Source organism: Leopardus geoffroyi, chromosome B4, assembly GCF_018350155.1.
Source record: "Leopardus geoffroyi isolate Oge1 chromosome B4, O.geoffroyi_Oge1_pat1.0, whole genome shotgun sequence".
Classification (NCBI taxonomy): Eukaryota; Metazoa; Chordata; class Mammalia; order Carnivora; family Felidae; genus Leopardus; species Leopardus geoffroyi.
In genome coordinates this window covers 132,470,014-132,488,367 of record NC_059341.1, presented here as the reverse complement: position 1 = coordinate 132,488,367, position 18,354 = coordinate 132,470,014, and the positions used below count along the sequence as shown (strand labels likewise).

The window sequence follows — 18,354 nt, the reverse complement described above, 5'->3', positions numbered from 1 at the left end:
TTTGTAATTTTTTTAACGTTTATTTATTTTTTGAGAGACAGAGAGAGAGAGCATGAGTGGGGGGAGGGACAGAGAGAGAGAGGGAGCCACAGATTCCAAAGCAGGCTCCAGGCTCTGAGCTGTCAGCACAGAGCCCGACACGGGGCTGGAACCCATGAGATCATGAGCTGAGCCAAAGTCGGACACCTAACCAACTGAGCCACCGAGGTGCCCCGAAGCCTGGCCTTCTGTTTCTTTTATGTTTGCTTCTCCCAGGTACCTGGTAGCATTAGCCCTTCAGGGTGCCCACCCACGGTAAGAGGTGGCCCGCCCCTGGCCTCCGGTCCCTGTCCCCCGAGCCCACGAGGTTGTCAATGCTACGGTGTATCCCTCCGGCCTCTCAAGTGACAGCAGCCTTCAACACCAGGCTCACTTCCTAGATTTCCGTAATCCGTCCAGCCTGGCACTTCATCGCAGTCTACTTAGGTATCCAGCGCCTCAAGCAGATGGCCTCTTATATTTTGTCGCGCATTTCTGGTTGTCCCGAGGAGGCGCTCCCGTTCACATTACCTAGTCTGCCGTGGGAGTGGGAGGCCTCAGAGAGATCCTGTTTTCTTTTGGGTTCTTCTCACCAGAATTCAAATGCCTGCTTCCACCTTCCCCGTTAGCTACCTCTGCTTGCTCCCCTCTACAGCAAAACCCCTCCAACATACTGTCTGTACTTCTCCAGGTTCTTCCATTCCATTCCTTCTTAAGCCATTCGAGTCAGGCTCTGCTTTCCACCTAAAGTGTCTTGTCAAAGTCGCCAATGGACGCTAAGCCCAATGATCAATTTTCAGCGTCATTTCTTTTTTTTTTTTTTTTTAACATTTTTATTTATTTATTTATTTTTTTCAACGTTTATTTATTTTTGGGACAGAGAGAGACAGAGCATGAACGGGGGAGGGGCAGAGAGAGAGGGAGACACAGAGTCGGAAACAGGCTCCAGGCTCTGAGCCATCAGCCCAGAGCCTGACGCGGGGCTCGAACTCATGGACCACGAGATCGTGACCTGGCTGAAGTCAGACGCTTAACCGACTGCGCCACCCAGGCGCCCCACATTTTTATTTATTTTTGAGACAGGGAGAGACAGAGCATGAACAGGGGAGGGTCAGAGAGAGGGCGACACAGAATCCGAAACGGGCTCCAGGCTCCGAGCTGTCAGCACAGAGCCCGACGCGGGGCTCGAACTCACGGACCGCGAGATCATGACCTGAGCCGAAGTCGGCCACTCAACCAGCTGAGCCACCCAGGCGCCCCAATTTTCAGTGTCATTTCTAGTTGTCATTTAGTGTCATTATACCCGACAGAGCAACAGCATTTAACGTGGAGCACGCTGATGTTAAGAGGTTGGCAAGATGAAACAAAGAGGAGCCGAGGAGAATGAGGAATAACTTCCTTCCTTGTCCTCTCTTCTTTGTTTTTTCTATAGCACTCATTCCGTGGCAGTTTGTTTAATGTACTTTCTTATTTTGATTTTTACCTTACTCATTGTGTTGATCTCGCCCACAAAAACATGGGCTCCGGGAAGGCAGGCCATGTCATCTGTTTCGTTCATTAACTTACCCCTCCATTTAGAACAGTGGCAGGGGTTTGGGGCGCTCGGGTGGCTCAGTCGGGTAAGTGTCTGAATTCAGCTCAGGTCATGATCTCGCGGTTCGTGAGATCGAGCCCCGTGTCGGGCTCTGTGCGGACAGCTCAGAGCCTGGAGCCTGCTTCGGATTCTGTGTCTCCCTCTCTCTCTGCCCCTCCCCTGCTTATGCTCTGTCTCTCTCTGTCTCAAAAATGAATAAAACATAAGAAAGAAAGAAAGAAAGAAAGAAAGAAAGAAAGAAAGAAAGAAAGCGAGAGAGAAAGAAAGAAAGAAAGAAAAAGAGAAAGAGAAAGAAAATAAAGAAAATCCTGACTCCATTTAGAGGTGTGTGCGTGCATGCGTGTGCACGTGTGCGTGGTGGAGAGGGGAGTCCAGCTGGAACAGGTCAGTGCACAGCCAGAGGCAGGCAGTGAGCCGTCCGTGGGGACCCAGGGCTTCTGACTCCAGCGAGGGTGTGGGCTGAGGCTGGCTCATTTCTGTGTCGTCCTCCTGTGCCCTGGCTCCACAGACTCTTCCAGCTGGAGAGGGAGACGGACGCCCTCGTGAACTTCCAGCACTACTCTATCCAGCTGCCGCCCTTCTACGAGAGCTCCAGCCAAGTCCTGCACGTCGAGACCCTGCAACAGCTGACCGACCTCATCCGCAGCCATCCCAGCTGGTCGGCGGCCCATTTGGCGGTGGAGTTGGGCATCCGAGAGTGCTTCCATCACAGCCACATCATCAGGTGGGCCAGGAGGGCCGGACCCTCAGGAAGGTCCCCGGGTCTGTGTGTGTGGACGGGCGGGTCTGGGGAGTCTCTCAGCCCTGCCTCAGTTCCCCTCTGTGGGCCGGTGTCGCCTCTGAGTGGGGAGTATACGAACGCCGGACTGAAGCCAGAAGGAGAAACGTAGGGCCCACCTGGTGTGTTATACCCACCATGAACTTGAATCCTTCCAATACCCGCATGAAGGGTCATCAGCCCCCCAAGAGACTATGTGGCCCGTGCAAGGTCACTCCGCTGGAGACGGCCGAAGAGGCCTCAGATCCTGGCATCTCCTTCCAAGGAGACGGGTGCCCTCCTGGTGGCTGGACCGCTTTCTTGCATATGGCCCCTCAGCCAACACTTCCGTCAGTGGAAGTGCCCCCCGAGAGGGACCATGTGGGCCCCGCCGCAGGACTCCGGCTCGCCTGCTTGCCCTGAGGTGACCGCAGCTCGTTTCAGCTCCCAGGCCCTAGGCTCAAAACTCCTCACTGCCCTTTACAGCCTACGGACCTGTTCTTGCACACCATCATGGTGTTTCACTTCCCAGTGCTTCTGTCCATTTCCTAGGGCGGGCGCAGCTGCTATTATTGTTATCTTTTCGTAGATGAGGATATTGAAGCCCCGAGAGATTAAGCCCGTTGCCCGAGGTTAATGAGATTTCTGCCTTCCGGCCCTCTCTACCCCACCCTGCCTGCCTCCCACTTCAGGCTGGCGTGGGCCTAGGACGCGTGTCTCGTACGGATGTGCCACTGAACAACTGATAAGATCCCATCAGCCACAAATAAGTGGTTTGAACCAGGCAGCCTGAGCACGGCGTGAATGCCCCTGAGCTCCCAGCCCACTTCCCTCTTCTGCACTTGAGTTTCTCAGCACCCCTCCCTCCTTCCCTCCCCCGCCCACCACAGCTGTGCCAACAGCAGGGAGAATGAGGAGGGCTGTACCCCCCTGCACCTGGCCTGCCGCAAGGGCGACGGGGAGATCCTGGCGGAGCTGGTACAGTACTGCCACGCCCAGATGGACGTCACGGACAACAACGGAGAGACTGCCTTTCATTACGCCGTCCAGGGGGACAATTCCCAGGTGCTGCAGGTGAGCGGGGGTGACCGGTGCTGGCCACACCCCACTGTCCCCACTTGGCCCCGAGCTCCTTCCTGGAGGGTGTACCCTCTCCTCCCTTCCCTCCTCGTGCTCGCCAAGGAGAGACACATCCTTGGTCACTGTACTCTGACCACCCTCGGGAGGTCCTCCAACCCAGGAAATGAAATCAGAGGTCCAGTCCAGCCAGTCAGTTTAGTTCAGCTTGTCCCAAGCACCCACCAAGCCTGACCCTGGGCTGGGTGAATTCATTTCAGCCTTTCCTGGAGGGGCTCATGGTCCGGTGGGACCAGATCTCCAGTGCCCATCCCTGGGAACAACCCCCTTTTAAGTTTCTCAATTCAGAAAATTTTTTTTATTTAATTTTTTTTAATGTTCATTGACTTTTGAGAGAGAGAGAGAGACTGAGACAGAGACAGAGTACATGCGGGGGAGGGGCAGAGAGAGAGGGAGACACAGAATCCCAAGCAGGCTCCAGGCTCCAAGCCGTCAGCACGGAGCCCGACGTGGGGCTCGAACCCACGAACCGTGAGATCGTGACCTGAGCCGAAGTCGGACACCCAGCCAATTGAGCCATCCAGGCACCCCCAGGAATTTTTCCCACGAGCCACAGCAATGGCAGACCAGCCCCCCAACCGGCTGGCACAGACCTCCTTTCTCCGGGGCTTCCCTTAACGTTCCTACCCGTGTTATAATCCTACCCGTGTTATCTCATCGGCAGACTTCCCTTCCCCTCAAGTCGGCGGACCGGGTTGGCCTGGAGGGTGTTGGGGAGGGTCATGCAGGGGGCTTGCCTCTGTCAGGCCCCAGCCCACCCCACTCTCCCTCTGTCAGCTCCTAGGGAAGAACGCATCGGCCGGCCTGAACCGGGTGAACAACCAAGGGCAGACCCCACTGCACCTGGCCTGCCAGATGGGGAAGCAAGAGATGGTCCGAGTACTGTTACTCTGTAATGCTCGGTGCAACATCATGGGGCCCAGTGGCTACCCCATCCACACAGCCATGAAGTTCTCCCATAAGGGGTAAGACCACCCCCCCCTGCCCCTCACCCCCCGCCCCATTGGCTGGCTGTCTAGCTCTGACATCTCTTGTCCTCACGCCCAAGTGAGCAGTGGCTTCCCCAGACTCATTAGATGTGTATCAGATGCTGGTGCCTAGGGCCAGCCTGGCACGAACAGAGTGCTTGATGAACGTGTAGCAGCTGTGAATCTCCGTCCAGAAAGTCAGCTGTGCAAAGAGCAGAGCTTTCAGATGTTTTCTGTAACGCACCTTAATTTCTGGCCACGAACCTCCCTCTCCCAAACTGGAGAAGAACGATCCAAATCCTCCCCGGGGCTCCTCCCCTTTCCACCTCCCCCAGGTGGTCCTCCTGGGCTGGAGTCACACGCAGCCCCGGGGAGGGGCCCACCCGACCTGGGTCCTCTCGCACCCAAGCCCACCAGCCTGATCCGAACCCCTTCCTGGCTACAGTGCTGCCCTGTGGCTTCTGCAACTTCCTGGCTCGAGGCCCAGGAATGCTTGGCAAGGTGGCCCAGAGCCACCATCTGCCCCATCTTTCCTGGCTGGTGGCACCGTTGGGAGGCAGGTACCAGGCGCATGCCGTGGGGAGCCCCAGACCAATCTGGGGCTTCTTCCCTTCTCCCGAGACCTGGGAAACCCTGTTCTTGGGAAGATTCTCCATGTGGAGTGTGGGTATGTGTGTATGCGTGTGTGGGGTGGGGGGGGGGGGAGGGGTGAGAAAAGAGAGGAATATCTTAAAATGTGGCCCAGTGGGAACGCTGTCTGGAATGGCTGACTGAATGAATGAACGAGGCAGTCGGTCCCGCGGTCTGGACACTGTGCTAGGCGCTGGCCTTAGACGGAAAAGAAAGCAGCTCTGGGACAGGAGACACAGAGGTCACCCGGTCCTTCTGGGCTGTGCTAAACAGGCAGGGGGAAGAGGAGAGAGGGCTGCACGCACATGGGGGCGGAGGCAAGCCTGGCGGTCCCTCAGGTTCTTCCTCTTCTGGAGTCTGCCCCCACCGTGCCGGCCCCTCTGGCGACGCCATCCCCTCAAAGGTCTGGTCCAAGCTTGGGCCAGCCCCCCTTGCCATGTCCTCCCCAGCACAGCCAAGATGGAGAAGAACTTTCAGAACGACCTGACCAAACGGTTGGAGACAGTACTGACACCTCACCCCCAGGGGTCAGGTTCCCCGGGGGCAGGTTGCAGCCGGAACGGGCACGGGTGGTGGGTGATGCCGTGTCATAGCTGAGACGTAGCATGGCGGCCTCCCTCTTGCTCAGCTCAGCCTCCCCAAGCCTTGCTGTCCAGGGGCCTGGAATTGCCCACGTTGTGCCTTCCTTGGACACCCCTAGCCGCATTCCTCTCTCCCCTGCCAGGCCTCCCCTGTGGGGCTGGCAGAGATCGCAAGGGGTCGTCGCACATTAGACGACGCAGGGAGCCTCACACCTCGGGCGTGTCCGACTCCTGCCACAGCCGCGTCCTCCCAGGGCCCCGGCGGGGCCATCCCTCTGCCACCGCGCGGCAGCTGGTGGCAGCGATCACAGGTGTTAGGGCCACAGAGAGGGGTTCCGTCCCCGCTCCCATCTGGGAGCCCCTCCGCTGTTAGCGTCAACTCGGCTGACCTTCACAGAGCCAGGTTGGGGCCAGGGACTCGACTTTTCACTTTGCCAGCTGTCTTCAAGGGCCGTTAGTGTTGTAGCACGTATCAGAATTCCCTGCCCTTTTAAGGCAGAGTAATATACGGACGGACCACATTTTGTTTTCCCCTCCATCTGTTGACGGGCACTTGGGTTGTCTCCCCTTTTGGCCGGCGTTGCTAGGAATGTGGGGGAACGAGTATCCGTCTGAGTCCCTGCTTTCCGTTCCTTTGGCTGTACACCCGGGAGTGGGGAGTCGCTGCAGCCTTAATTGCTGTGCCTGTGCTTCCCGCAGGACGCAGGTCACTTCGTGGAACAGCAGGAGCGGAGGGAGGGCCAGGGGATGGAGGGCGACCGCGTGCCAGGCGCAGAAATGAAATGTCTTCTCTCCCTCAACCCCCACGAGTCGGCTAGGACCGCGCCCGTGTTGCAGACGGCCTCAGCCACTTTCCAGAGATCACCAGGGAGGAGGCTGGGGCTTGACCCTAAAGCCAGCACCAGTGAGAGTGATCATGGCCGATTGCTGCTATCAGGGAAGGCTTCCTGGAGGCGGGGGCTTGAGCTGTGTGTAGGGGCTCAGGATACCCTGGACATACCCCGGTACACGTGCTGGTTGTTTTGTTGCAACTTTATTTGCAGAAACTCTTCTTCCCCAGTGGTTGAAGCCCCCAAGTCGTGGCCTTTTCCAGCCATCCCCGGGCCACCTCCCACCATCCCATGGCCTTCTATACTGCCCCTTGGCTCCTTTTCCCCCTAGGTGTGCTGAAATGATCATCAGCATGGACAGCAGCCAGATCCACAGCAAAGACCCTCGCTATGGAGCCAGCCCCCTCCACTGGGCCAAGAACGCAGAGGTAGGCAGAGTCTGAGGGTGAGTGGTGGGGGGGAGGGGGCAGGGTCCCAGGGCCCCCTGTTCCTCAGCTGCCTGCAGGAAGGAGGTCCCTGAGATGATTCTGGGGGGTTGATCTCATAGTGGTCCCGCAGGCTTTGCTGCTCGTAGGCTCAGGGTCCTGTCTGTGGGTTCTTTGTGTATGAATTGGGGGTCGTATGGCCTGGCTTTGGAGGCGTGAAATCAGCGAGGCGACGTGTGAGAAAAGGCTTTATAAAGTGCCAAACAGAAGTTGGTGCTGGTACTGGCTGTGCCCACAGAGAGCCTGGTGGGGCAGCGATTCCACGGGCCACCCCTAAGCCAAGCTCCATGCCCCTGGGAGGGTGGAGGCCTCTGGTCCCTCACCTCCAGGAAGCACAGCTCAACAGGGCCCTGGATGCCCCAGAGATTGTGGTCCGTTGTGACGGGTCAGGAGGGAGGAGATTGCCAACTTCTGCAGGGTACCTCCTTCCTGCCCTGAGCTAGACGCCAAGTCCGGCCTTTCGTGTTCGAGTGCACGAGTTGTCATTCGTTGTCACCCCTCTGTGAGGTAGGGACTTGCATTTCTATTGCCACAGAAAACTGAGGTCCAGAGGGTGTGACGGCCTACCCAAGCTCCCAGGGCTGGGAGGAAGTAAGGCTGAGCTGTGGGCTCAAGACTGACCGGTTCCAAAGGCCACGCCCCTCGCCCCGTCCCAGGCTCCCAAGGCCACGCCCCTCCCCAGGGCCCAGGCTCCCAAGGCCACGCCCCTCGCCCTGTCCCAGGCTCCCGAGGCCACGCCCCTCGCCCTGTCCCAGGCTCCCGAGGCCACGCCCCTCGCCCTGTCCCAGGCTCCCAAGGCCACGCCCCTCCCCGCGTCCCAGGCTCCCCAGGGCTGTGGGGCGTGCAGGGGCGGGTGTCGCCAAAGCCCAGACTTTGGCAGGATCCCAGGGAAGGTCACAGGGAGCAGGGCAAGTTGTGGGACTTTGCTGAGATGCGTGGGGTCCCGTTAGTTCCAGGAAAGGACCCGGGAGCCCCTTAAATCAGCCAGCACAAATCAGCTCTTTGTCCTCTACCGTCCTGCCGATGATGTGGGAGCCAAGATGTAGGGCCACCCCCAGAACTGGGGCCTGCCACCTCAGTTCTTGTTGCTAGTGCTTTCCGGAGGCCCGATACCTGACGGCCGCTCAGGGCGGCAGTGGCAGCCCCCAGGTGTCGCCGGCCCTGCTGCCCTTAGTGACTGCCTCCTTGGGCGCGGACCCTTTCTCCCGCAGATGGCCCGCATGCTGCTGAAGCGGGGCTGCGACGTTAACGGCACCAGCAGCTCGGGGAACACAGCCCTGCATGTGGCCGTGATGCGCAACCGCTTGGACTGTGTCATGGCCTTGCTGACCTACGGGGCCAACGCCAACGCCCACGGAGAGCACGGCAACACGCCGCTGCACTTGGCCATGTCGGTGAGCCTGCAGGGGTGGGGGGGGGGCTACCCGTCGCTCCCTCCCTTGACACCCTCTTCCTTTCCCCGCCTCTCAGAATCTTCTTACCTGCCTATACTCCATTCAGACCTGCCTTCCCCCGTAGGAATCTTCCGTGTCCCCCTTTCAGCCCAGAGTGTCGTCTCCTTCCTCTATGCCCCTGTCCCTCTGGCTCCCGCGTCCCCCATGTGACAAGTGCATGGTGCGATGGCTCTGGCTACCCGCTGTGGCCTTGGGCAAGTCACGTCACGCCTGTCAGCCTCGATTTCCTCATCTGGAAACCGGGGTGTCGGTACTGGCTGCGGAGTGAGCGGTGGATGCTCGGTAACCCCAGGAGGAATGTCCAGACGACACATATGGTACCTGGCACCAGTGGGCAACCCTCAGATGTCACTTCTCCTCTCCTGCATTAGGGAAAAATACCTGTCTGCATACTGTTTCTATCTCCTTGGGGGTGCTGTAAGCTCCTGGGAGGCAGGGTCTGCTTGTACATCTCCGTGGCCCATGGTAGGTGTTGGCCGCAGCTTTTGGTTTATTATAGAGCAGAGTTCCCCCCTCCAGTCTGGATAGACAACTGGAGTATGAACATAAGGAATTCAGGGAAGGGACTCTTACTACGTTACGGATGTGTGTGTATTCCCATTCTGTAGCAATACCGTGTATACATAAGTATGTTCAACAGATTTCCAAGTGATGGAGTTGGAGAGGCATCCGGGACTCTAAAAGTAGATTTGGGGCACCTGGGTGGCTCAGTTGGTGAAGCATCCGACTTCGGCTCCAGTCATGATCTCACGGTTCGTGGGTTCGAGCCCCGCGTCGGGCTCCGTGCTGACAGCTCAGAGCCTGGAGCCTGCTTCGGATTCTGTGTCTCCCTGTCTCTCTGCCCCTCCCCTGCTCATGCTCTGTCCCTCTCAGTCTCTCAAAAATAAGTAAATGTTAAAAAAAAATTTTAAAGATGTAGATTTGGGCAAACTCAAAGACATCCTGTTTTATAGCAAAGGCCATCACTGTGGTGGAGACACTGTTACCCTGGGAGGTGGAAACTGTAAATAAAACCGTGGCCGTTTTCAGCACTGAATGAGCCATTAGAATGATCTAGTCCATCAGTTCTCAAAATTTTGGGTCTATGTGGTCCCTTTATAGTGTTAAAAATTAATTATTGAAGATCCCAAAGATTTTTTTGTTTATATGGATTTTATCTATCTATATTTATTAGATTGGAGTTTAAACATAAGACGTTTTCAAAATGTTAATTCACTTATTAAAAAAATTTTTTTTAATGTTTATTTTTGAGAGAGGGACAGAGCATGAGTGGAGAGGGACAGAGAAAGAGGGGGGAGGCACAGAATCCCAAGCAGGCTCCAGGCTCTGAGCTGTCAGCACAGGGCCCAACACAGGGTTCGAACTCACGAACTGTGAGATCATGACCTGAGCCGAAGTCAGACGCTTACCGGACTGAGCCACCCAGGTCCCCCTCAAAATATCGATTCATTTAAAAATAACAATTCACCAATCACAAGCTAGCCAAATTAAATAACATTTTTATGCAAAACAACTTTATTTTCCAAAACAAAAAACAATCCAGAAGAGTTGGCATCCTTTTACATCTTTGTGAATCTTTTTATTGCCTGGCCTCAGAGAAGACATACTGAGCCTCCTATCTTCTGCTACATTTATTCTCTTGCAATATGTTGTTGAATATGTGTTGGGGGATAAGAAGAAAATCTGGCCTCCCAATGCTATGTTGGAAAAGATGCACAGTTGCACCTTTTCAGAGAATCATGGATATTCTTTGATGTTGCACCAAAACCGGACAAGGGTAGTTTCTGACAAGTCAGTTGCAGTGGGCAGAGAGCCATCTCCAGGAGCTTTTCACACTTTGTTACATTAAATACTTTATTCCACTGGTATCTCTTGCACTTGGCATGGATCTCTTACCCATGCGTAATTTCCTTGGAAAATACCCGCTCACCATGTATGCGTAGAAACGGCGACCCATTTCATCAGATGCTATCAAAACCCCACATTTGTAAATATCCCCACTGATCTCATCAGAAAAACCTTTCAGTTTGGGGAAGCCGTCAAAGCTGTCAAGCCCACTTGTGGCATATACAAGTTTTCTGGAATTGCCATTTTTGTTTGCAAGCTTGAATTTTGTCATTGGCACAAAATATCGTCAGATGTTTTTCTTGAAGTGCCAGGCTCACTGCGATCATTTTTGAAAACACGTCTTCTGGATACCCAAGGCTGAACAATCGTAGTTTGTCAGTCATGGTCTCAAATAAAAATGGTGTTCCCGGGGAAGAAAACGCGTGCTTCTGCTCACAACTCCAGCAAATTGCCTACGTGCTTTTCCTCAAGATAACAGTTGTACTCTGGTATGCCACAGAAATGCCCAGGCTTTCTCTCTATCTTACAACACAAGTACACGATGTCAAATCGTAATAAAATTCATTCTTACTGCTTCATGAAGGGCATTCCAAAGTGAGACTGGCTTTTTAATTAATTGGCTGATTTTTTAAAATGTCTTTATTTATTTTTGAGAGAGAGAGAGAGAGAGAGAGAGAGAGAGAGAGACAGAGTGCAAGTAGGGGAGGGGCACAGAGAAATGGAGATACAGAATCCAAAGCAGTCTCCAGGTTCTGAGCTGTCAGCACAGAGCCCAACGCGGGGCTCAAACTCAGGGACCATGAGATCGTGACCTGAGATGCTTAACCTATTGAGCCACCCAGGCGCCTGTTAATTGGTTGATTTTTTACTGCTAGTGAGTGGCAGAGAAGAACACCACAACGGTGTCACCGTCTTGCTATGGCACTAGGAGCTTTATCCATCATTGTTTTTATGCCATCAGAGCTAAAGTCAACACAATGCAAGAAGCAAACACCATCTTGATAGTCTTATGAAAGCAGGTTTTTTTTTTTAATTTATTTTTAGTAATCTCTACGCCCAACCTGGGGCTCAAACTCACAACCCCAAGATCAAGAGCTGCACACTCTTCCAACTGAGCCAGCCAGAGGCCCCTGTGAAAACAGTTTGAACCTCACAAAACCCTCTAGAGGGTCTCACACGTTTGGTGGGGGGCGGGGGGGGGCACACGTGTCACTTTGAGGACTGCTGACATTCACTGGTTCCCATACCTCAGGAACTTGCAGACCGGCCTCACATGTTTTGGCACGTTGATGTGTCACTTGCACAATTAGTGCTTAATCATTTCTTTAAGTTGGTTTGCTTTTATTAACTTATTTTTATAAAGTTTTTATTTATTTATTTTTAGAGAGAGTGAGAGCACATGTGTGCACCAGCCGGGAAGGGGCAGAGAGAGAAAGAGGGAGAGAATCCCGAGCAGGCTTCACGCTGTCTGTGCAGAGCCCAATGCTGGGCTCGATCTCACAAACCGTGAGACCATGACCTGAGCTGAAATCAAGAGCCGGCCGCTTAACCCGCTGAGCCGCCCAGGCGCCCCTAAGTTGGCCTGCTTTTAAATCTTACTTAAATTTATTTCAAAGGAGATGGTCTGTCGCCACCGTAAGGGGTAAACCAGTGACACGAAAAGAAGGAAACCAAGACAGAAATGCGTAACTAATGACTCAAGCATGCATAATCACCAGTGCCCATATAAATCCTAATGTACATGAACCGCTATTTGGAAAACTGCATTCTAGACACAAGTCTTCATTCTCCAGGCCAGGAGATCAGGCCCCAGGAAGAGGGAGGTGATAAGACCAGAGCGCGGTCTCCAGGCAGCCAGTTGATTGGCTTGTTCTGGGAAACCACGCCCCACCCTGCCCCGCCCAGCCTCCGATGTTAAATGCACAATGCGCTTTGGAGGCAAGCTGCCCTTGGAGGTTGCTGTCAGGGAGGACCTGTGCCCAGTTACCCCCTCAGAAGTGGCACCCTAGACCTGATGGACAAGACAGCCTTCCCTTTCCCCGCTCACCCTTTGCTGCTGCTTCTGGAAGTGATCAGCAGCTGACCCTTCAGTGGCCCCGTGGCCCCTGGGGCGGGGGTCATAGATGCACTGATTCCTTCCAGGAGCTGGTGGGGCTGGCACCTGGGGTGAGTCACTTCCAGCTTCTGCCTGGGTTATTAAACGGGTGGGGGACCTGAAGGGTTCTAGCACCTTCTGCCGTGCCGTGAGAGGCCCGCCGAGTCGGTAGGCAGAGCGGAAGAGGCTGGCGTCCTTTTTCTCTTCCTTTCCCTGAGCCGTTGGATTTTCCCCTCACTTTATCCCCAACAGAAAGACAATGTGGAGATGATCAAGGCCCTCATTGTGTTTGGGGCAGAGGCGGATACCCCAAATGACCTCGGAGAGACTCCTGCTTTCATAGCTTCCAAGATCAGCAAACGTAAGTGCCCTGCACTCCGGTCCCAGAGTTGGGCGGGGGTGGTGGTGGTGATGCATGCACTGGGGAGGAGGGGTGGTCCCAGCAGCCCGGCACCAGCATCCTGTCCGTACCCACCCCACTTGCTCCCTGCTTAGGGTTTCCAGGAGCACCTGGGAGCCAGAGAGGGGAAGCTTCCTGTGCCCGAGCACAAGGGCCATAACCAGTAGGTGGGACCCTCCAAGGGGCTTGCCAGGCCAGTGTCCTCTTCTGTGCCGCCCTCATCCCACCTCCGGGTGCCAGGACTCGGGGGGGAGGCAGGTGGGGGAGGCAGTAAGTAATTCCCGGATGGAGCCACTCGCAGGAAGAATGGTGGGTGGATGCATGCCCGCTACACGAGTGTGTGTGCACGCGGGCTTGAGGCACACACTGCATGCTCGCTTGGTGAGCCCTGGCATCAGGGCTGGAGAAAGATCATCCTCAGCAGAAGCCCGGGCCCCCTCGGGGGGTTTCAGGGAGCCGTGGAGGCTGCCGTGGGCGCGCAGGTGACTGTGTGTGCGCACGTGTGTGTGTGCTACTTCCTAAAAACATCCTTTTTAGTTACCCTGTCTGTTAGATGAGGGTAAATGCCCACGGACTGGCTCGTCCCTTTCGAGCCCCGGGAGGGACTCGGCATTCGGCAGTTTTGAGAATTGCCGTACGTGCAGCCCCGACACGGGGCGTGATCCCACAAACCACAAGATCATGACGTGGGCCCACATCACGAGTTGGACTCTTAACTGACTGAGCCACCCAGGCGCCCCACTGTCGTGTTTTTTTTTGTTGTTGTTGTTTTATTTTTTACTGTTTTTAAATTTTTGATTTCTGACTGTTCACGGTAGTTTGTAGAGATGTGTGTATGGAGGGGGGAGTCCTGTTTTCTTGACCAGAAGTGAAGGGAAAGAGGGGGACCCCAAATACCCAGACTGGGTAACCTCGACCCCTTTCCAGATTCTGTGGTTGACCTCAGCACCTGCCCTGGGCCCCAGGAAGCTATTGGGCTACAGGCGACTGGAGTCAGCACTCCCTGTCGGGGTGGGGACAGGCCTCCCGGGCGCCCAGTTCCCCCACATACCCAGGCTGCCTGGTAGATGAGAGAGGGGACCGTGTGTGGAAAGGAGGGGCCTCTCACTTGCTTGTTGACATCATTTGTGATCCTGTGCGATCTCCCCTCCCCCAAACCTTACTAGTTGTTACCAGGAAGACGCTCTTAACTCTGCTGAAAAACGTAGGGGCCGACCACCGCCTCCCACTCACCCAAGGGGCCCCCTCGGAGCAGTGTTCCACTGCGACACATCACTCCTTGTTCTCCCAGGAAAGATCTCAGCCCCCACCGATCAGCTTAAGCAACCTAGGTAGGCCTCTTTCCTGCCACACTCCCTCCTCTCCAGCTGGTCCCCAGGCACTGGGATCGGAGCAGTCCTGATCCGAAGGAAACGGGGCCCAGGGTAGAAGTTGTTGAAAGGAACGAGGGAGGTTGGGGCAGGATTCGTCAGCCTCTGGAGGCAGCCAACACCCATGGAGCCCAGAGGCCTGGGGGGAGAGGGGCCCCTGGCTAATGGCCCGCAGTCCGTTTCTCCTGAGACGATGTCCTGAACATGGTCTCCGGTCTGGGCGTCCCCGTGGCACCTTTGGGGTGAGGACTGTCTCGGCCTCTTGTGCCCTGGGAGCTCAGGGTGGGGCGGTGAGGAGTGCTGTTGGGGTCCGGCACCCCTGGCCCTCTGGCTTCAATGAGGAGCGTGTCTGCCATGCTGCTGTATCTCTGTCAGGCCTGGGGCCTGTGTGTCTGTCCCCTGCTGGCCCTTTGGTGACCTACAGGCTTTTGAACAGGGCCAGGCAACCTGCATCTGCCCCTAGGTGACCTTGGTGCCCGTGGACATGGCCCCCAAGGAGATGGGGTCCCGTCTCTGGGCTTTCCGTGGGCTGACCCAGCCACGGCCTAGACTGTGTGAGAGCCGGGTCCCCTGGATAGGGCTGTCGGCAACCAGTCCTCGGCAAGCTGGCCTTTCTCCCCGCTGCTGTGGAAGCAGACACCAGCACCTGTAGCCTGGATGGCTCAGCCTAGCCAGGAGTCAGGAGAGCAGAGCCCGCGGCCACAGTTTGTCCTTCTGGCTCCTCCTCTCCGCTCCCCTGCCCGTCCCTGTCTAGGACCTGCCCCCCCTCCCAACCCCATCTTTATCTCTCAATTTTACAGGTAGGCAGTCACCCACGCCAGGCTGGATGGTGGGCCTGGGGCGCAGCGTCCGATGGGTAATGCCCTGGGCCTGGAGGGGCTGCAGAGCCTGCCCAGCCCCGAGTTAGCTGTAGCTCTAGTGCCCTCTTCTCAGCTTCCTGCCCGAACACATGAACCATCCTTGCCACCCTCCCCCTGGCACTCTGGCCGCTGCCTCTCCTGGCCGGTCTCCTGGCTTGTCTCGTCCACCCTCTGGCCACCCGCTCTGGTGAGGGTAGATACACTGCCTTGCAGCCTGCCTTCCTGCTTTGCTGCTTCTAGACTCTGCACAGCGGTGGGGAGGGCAGTCAGAATCCGATGGCATGGCGGTGCTGGGCCAGGCCCCCGGGGCCGGACTGCTGGCCAGGAGGGCAGCCAGTCCATCCGGGGCACGGGCTCGGGCCCAGAGGAGAACATGGGCAGAGGGGTGGGTGCGGCTGGTCTGAGAGGCCGCTGAGGAAAGTTCCAGACGTGGGATCAGGACGAGCAGCCTCTGAAGAGTGGTTGGTTATCTCCCTTTGCTCATGGGTTTAAACCGAAAGGAGTGTCCTGACTCACTCCTTTTGGCTAAATGACCTTGGACGAGTTTATGTAGCCTCTTTGAGCCTCATCTGTAAATTGGGAATAAGGATTCTGGTGACGGCGGCTGTCAGCAACTCCACTTGCCCGATGCATGAACAAGTGCTCTGTGAGCTGGAAACACCGGCCACGGAAGGGGTGCTTGTGCTCTGGGGCTTTGGGAGGAAGGCACCGCGGAGAGTCTGGGAGGTGGCCGGGCGGGGGTGAGGGATGCTTCCCAGGGCAGGGGGCCACCCTCTGCACTCGAGCCCGTTTCACCCCAAGGGGCCCGTGGCCTCTGGCCCAGCTGTGTCTTGGGACAAAGGGCCCTTCCTGGTGGCAGGGGGCAAGGTGCGCCCCCTAGGGCCAGCAGGGTGAGGGCTCAGCTCCAGATTTGCTCAGGGCCCGTGGGATTTGGGGGGGGGGGGCTTGGCACCTGCGTGGCCCCAGCCCACTCTGCCCTGTGCCTCGCAGAACTGGAGGACATCATGCATATCTCCCGGGCCCGGAAGCCGGCGTTCATCCTGAGCTCCATGAGGGACGAGAAGCGGACGTAAGTGCCGGAGGGAGGGAGGGGGACCGCATGCACCAGGCCTCTGTTTGGTGCCCTCCGGCAGGCTCGGGGCTGTTGTCTAGTGCATACCACAGCCCTGTGAGGTGGCTTGTGTCCTCTGTAGTTCACAGCCAAGAGACTGGGTGTTCGGAGAGCCTGGGTCTGCTCTCTCATCAGGGACCGTGCGGGCTGTGGGTTACACGATAGAGCTGGCTGCAAGCCTGTCCCGTCCCTCCTGACCTTGTGTTGGTTTGTTGGGGAAGGTCACCCAGATCCCCACTGCGACGCTGAGCCTCCTTCCCTCTGGCTCCACCCTGGCCCCTGCCCTGCTTCCCTCCACAGAGCTGGTGGGCCGGGCGGACTTCCCGAGCACCTGCTGTACGTCCAGGCCCATTCTTGGAGGCAGGCCTGCGTGACGGGCACAAAGAGCAGAGGCCTTTGTCCTTGAGGGCGGTCCCTGGGGCCTCAGAAGCGGTGCCTGCCAGCACGGCAAGTTCCCGGCACAAACGTGTGTGCGCTCGACTGCGCTCTGCCTTCCTTTCCGTGATAGAGTTGCTTTCTTGTTCTCCGTTTGCGACTGTCCCACGTCCCTAACAGCTTTCCTAGGGAGGGATTAGGATCCTTGTTTCGCGCAGACAGAACCTGAGTCCCCGGGAGGCGAAGTGCCTTGCTCAAGCTCACACCATGAGTGTCGGAGCAAGACTCTAGTCCCCGTCTCCCGAGTTCCTGCCCTTTCTGCTGCCGCAGGCACTCTCCTGGCTGCCTCAGTAGTGCCGGCCCCCGCAGGGCAAGCTCTCAGGCAGGAGCCCCTGCTCCTAGGGCCAGGCAGTGGCAAGTGGTTCTGCCTCCCCTTGCCTGAAGGGTTGGCTTCCCCTTGGTAAGTCCTACTTGTTTCCAAGGCCACCCTGTAACGTGCCCCGTGGGGGTGTACCTGCTGCATCAGCATTGTAGTTCTCTGCTCCCACTGAACTTCCTGCATGTACGCGCACATGTGTGCACGCACACACGCACACACGCACACACACACACACACACACACACCTGCACAGGGGCTGAGGAGGGTAACGTCCCGACCAGTAAGGGAGGAGGCAGATTCTCCAGCAGGACTCAGATGGTTTGCAGCAGCCTGAGTACTCTCCCTGGAGGTGGGACTGAGGCGACAATCAGGACACCCCCGTGGGGACCTTCCCACGAAAGGCTGCGAGCCTCGTAGCTCAGCCTTGCTCCCTGGGGGCTGACATCTCCGTTGTAAGCCCCACATCCTCAGAAGGGTCTCTTGCGTTTTTGCTCTGGCCTCCCTGGTCACGGGCCCTCCCCTGCCACGCTCTGGGCTTGCTGCGGGGCTGGGCAGCTTGTCCAGAAGAAGGACCCTAGAGGTGGGCCACCCGGGCCTCCTTCGTTCACCAGCTAGTCCATCGGACGCCTCCCGAGTGCACTGGAAAGGCAGCGCTGCGCGGAGCAGGGCAGTCCCTGCTCTTGGAAGCTTCTGTCCCACCCACTGGGGGAGAAAGTGAACGAGGGAAAACCGCCTGCTTATGGGAGGGAGAAGGGCTGTACAGCACGAAAGTGGGTGGAGAAGGAGCCGGCTGAGCCGGAGGGTGCTAATGGCATCAGAGCAGGCTTCTCCGGGCGGTGACATTTACGCTGAGATGGAAGGATGAGGAGGCCAGACGGAAGCTCCCTAGTCTGAGCACAGACAGTGGAAGCCTTAGGGCAGGGAGCTGGGCACGGCAGGACCGAGGGAGACGTGTCGGGTCGTGTTGCCCAGCAGGTGACTCGGGAGTCAGCGGACCCTCCCCTTCCCCCATCCCTGTCTGGGTCCGGCCACATCGCTTCCCCATCTCGTGACTTTGGGTGGTCACCTAACCTCTGAGCTTCACTCCTTCCCAGACGTGCACAGGGGTAGCAGGGAGCGTCTGCCTCCAAGGGGTGTGGGACATCTAAGTGAATTCATGCGGGTGAAAGCCCCTCAACAGCTCCTGGCACAGAGATGGTGCTTCCTCCCTGCCCCCCTCCTCCCTCTCCACCACCGTTCCTGGCTGCAGGAGAGCCCTTCCCCCAGCCTCGTTTAATTCAGACAGACTTTTCTCAGGGACCTGCGTCCGGTCAGGCCCCCGACTGGGAATCTAGGCCCGACCAAAACCCAATGGGAGAGATAGACCCAGGTGTCTGCTCAGGTGACACCTGGCCGCTCCCTTCATTGTTCCTGCACTTTCCCCCTCCTGAAATACTATATGTTTATTTCCTTACTGACTGCG

At 56.9% G+C, this 18,354-nt stretch overlaps 1 protein-coding gene across 8 annotated transcripts in view; it reads left to right on the top strand.

Annotated features, from left to right (window-relative positions):
• The window catches only part of PLA2G6 (phospholipase A2 group VI), a 57,749-nt gene that overhangs the window by 23,646 nt on the left and 15,749 nt on the right, over window positions 1–18,354 (top strand). For 6 of the 8 annotated variants that reach the window (XM_045466052.1, XM_045466051.1, XM_045466054.1 and 3 more), the window contains exons 3-10: window positions 2,121–2,336; window positions 3,260–3,443; window positions 4,284–4,471; window positions 6,847–6,943; window positions 8,212–8,394; window positions 12,650–12,758; window positions 13,964–14,128; window positions 16,018–16,096. In XM_045466052.1, the coding sequence (XP_045322008.1) occupies window positions 2,121–2,336; window positions 3,260–3,443; window positions 4,284–4,471; window positions 6,847–6,943; window positions 8,212–8,394; window positions 12,650–12,758; window positions 13,964–14,128; window positions 16,018–16,096 (1,221 nt within the window). The remainder of the gene's footprint in view (window positions 1–2,120; window positions 2,337–3,259; window positions 3,444–4,283; window positions 4,472–6,846; window positions 6,944–8,211; window positions 8,395–12,649; window positions 12,759–13,963; window positions 14,129–16,017; window positions 16,097–18,354) is intronic. The other 2 variants (XM_045466055.1, XM_045466056.1) reach the window with 1 other exon arrangement.